At 49.7% G+C, this 2,251-nt stretch overlaps 1 protein-coding gene across 1 annotated transcript in view; it reads left to right on the forward strand.

The window, feature by feature from the left end:
- Positions 1-1,834: 1,834 nt before the first annotated feature.
- The window catches only part of EMH_0043810 (uncharacterized protein), a gene marked incomplete at both ends in the record, with an annotated part of 2,961 nt that continues 2,544 nt past the window's right edge, over positions 1,835-2,251 (forward strand). The window contains 1 exon segment of the mRNA XM_013495892.1: positions 1,835-2,249. Coding sequence (XP_013351346.1) covers positions 1,835-2,249 — 415 coding nt within the window.

The following is a 2,251-nucleotide window of genomic DNA, read 5'->3' on the forward strand; positions in this document are numbered from 1 at the left end:
CTGCCGCAATAGATTGCCTGCAAACAAATACAGATGCTCTACACATATACAGCGATAAATTATGCAGTAGAAGCTTTTTTTCTCTCACATGTGAGACTGGCTTGAATCGCCAGCTGCAGCAAGGTGCGATGCAACAAATGGCAGACGGCTTCCTCCCCAGCAATCCCAGGCCCTGAGCTGCTGCGCCCGGGATGCCTGGAGACAGGAGACAGAGGTTAGCGTCTTTGGGCGAAAGCTTGCGTTGGCTTTTTAGATTCAGTGGAGCTGGTGAAAATCCTTGAATAGGGCGGATGTTCTCCCGTTACAGTTGAACGCAATGCGCAATCTGCATTGCCGCCTTGCCGTTTCTATTGCTCTACCCCAGCGGTGTGTCAGCGTTGGTGCAGTGTCAAACCGTTTTACTTCTAAATGACGGTTTATTACCCTCAAATATCCACTTAACAATTTTTGCATATAGAGCCCTTCACCCCGCTACGCCTCCGCTTCTGTACTGGGCGAGCCTCATCTGTTCAGCAGGAAACGAGCAAATGTTGTAGCTTTAACAACTTCCACATTACCAATCAATACATCTATATTTGTTTCTTGCAATAAGATTCCCGTTCACACTGGAAATCAACTCGGCCAACGCTCACGAAAAACTTCAGTGTATATGCGCAGCATTACAATGTTGAGCGGGAGTAACATATCGAGTTCACATAGCATAACCTAAAGGTGGTATTGTTCAAATAAAAACAAATCCAACAATGAAACCGTATTCTTCAACGGTTCCTGCGTAGTGAATATACCTGGGGTACACTGCGACTGCGCCCAGGGGTATGCTGGCAATGACAGTCGCGACCGTCATCATGAGCCGCACAGCGTCGACGGGACAGAGATATTTCATTGAGATAAACTTATAATCGTAAGAATAGGGTTTTANAGCCGCACAGCGTCGACGGGACAGAGATATTTCATTGAGATAAACTTATAATCGTAAGAATAGGGTTTTATGTCTTCTAATTTACGTAGTTGTGGCTTACAGCGTAAGGACGGGGATTTATCTGTTATGGTCAGTTTAGGAAACGCATGTAGGAGCCGAGCTGAGCTTGGCTCAGCCGTTTCGGTACGACCTGAGCCATCGTGCCTCGTCGCTCCCCTCACTGTACCTGGTATGTTACTGAAGAAAGCATACTTCTTACAATACTTTAGCACTTAAACACTATCTAAGGCGATTATTTTCAGATATAGTGGTAGCCGAAAGGAGCTTATTGCCGCCTTGCCACTTTTTCCTTCTGCAGCGGGCCATCGATTACGGGGCTGAGCGCGCAAACAAGGGCGGTACCGTTGGCTGTGTTGGTTAAGCAACTGCATGAATTCTTACGCATATTCATGCCTTTGCAGCATGAATGCGAAAGACCTCCGTATTCGCCTAGGGGGAGACTGCTCTCGTCGTAGTGGGTGTTAAGCGGAGGAGTCCGTGGGAGTCCCCGATGGGTTCTCTTGAGCCCAACTGCCTCATTGGGCCATTCATCACTCCAGAGTTATCATTCGAGAAGGTGGGGCCTTGCGGGCTCGCGCTGCTCAGGCGTTCGGCNCCTGGATGAATGGAGCGGCAATCCTCTAGCAATATGCTAACGTACAAGCTGCTAAACAACTGGCTGGCTGGAGAAAAACCGGGAAGGCCTTGGATTGCCCTCTAAGACGCAAAGGCACCCATTGCGGGTGCATGGGCTCCCTTGGCTCAAGCGTTACAGTCATCGCTGAGGCATCCCAGGCAGTGTAACTACTTGTGCCGTGGCTTGTGAGCGCCTCGGTTGCATACCTTTTCACGGGTGTCTTGATTGCTGTAGCGAAGATGGTTTTTTGTAGATTTCTGCCACTTCCGGTGCTTCTCAGTGCCGGCCTAGCCGGAGTTGGGGCCATGGACTTGCACGAGCAAAGAATGATGGAGGCACCTTCTCTTCTTCGAGGTGGCGCCTCGTCAGACGAGATCAAGGTGGTTACGGTGCCAGTTGACGTTCTGCACAGCGCACAATTCTCAAGTCTACTGGACGCTTACTTGGAGGACACGGCGCTTGAGAGGGCACTAGGGGAGTGCCGTCTTTGGATAGATGTTGGGCGGTTCAGAGGCAAACAGACAACTACTGACCCTCTGCCTCCTGCTCCAGATGCGACAGAAAAAGGAGAGTTAAAGGAAGGTGCTTCCTCTCCCAAGCACAAACCGATGGCTAGTGCAGAAGAGGAACCATGTACATCTCTGAACAAACAATTT

The sequence above is a fragment of the Eimeria mitis genome, genomic scaffold (assembly GCF_000499745.2).
Source record: "Eimeria mitis Houghton genomic scaffold, Emh_scaff1803, whole genome shotgun sequence".
NCBI classification, from domain to species: Eukaryota; Apicomplexa; class Conoidasida; order Eucoccidiorida; family Eimeriidae; genus Eimeria; species Eimeria mitis.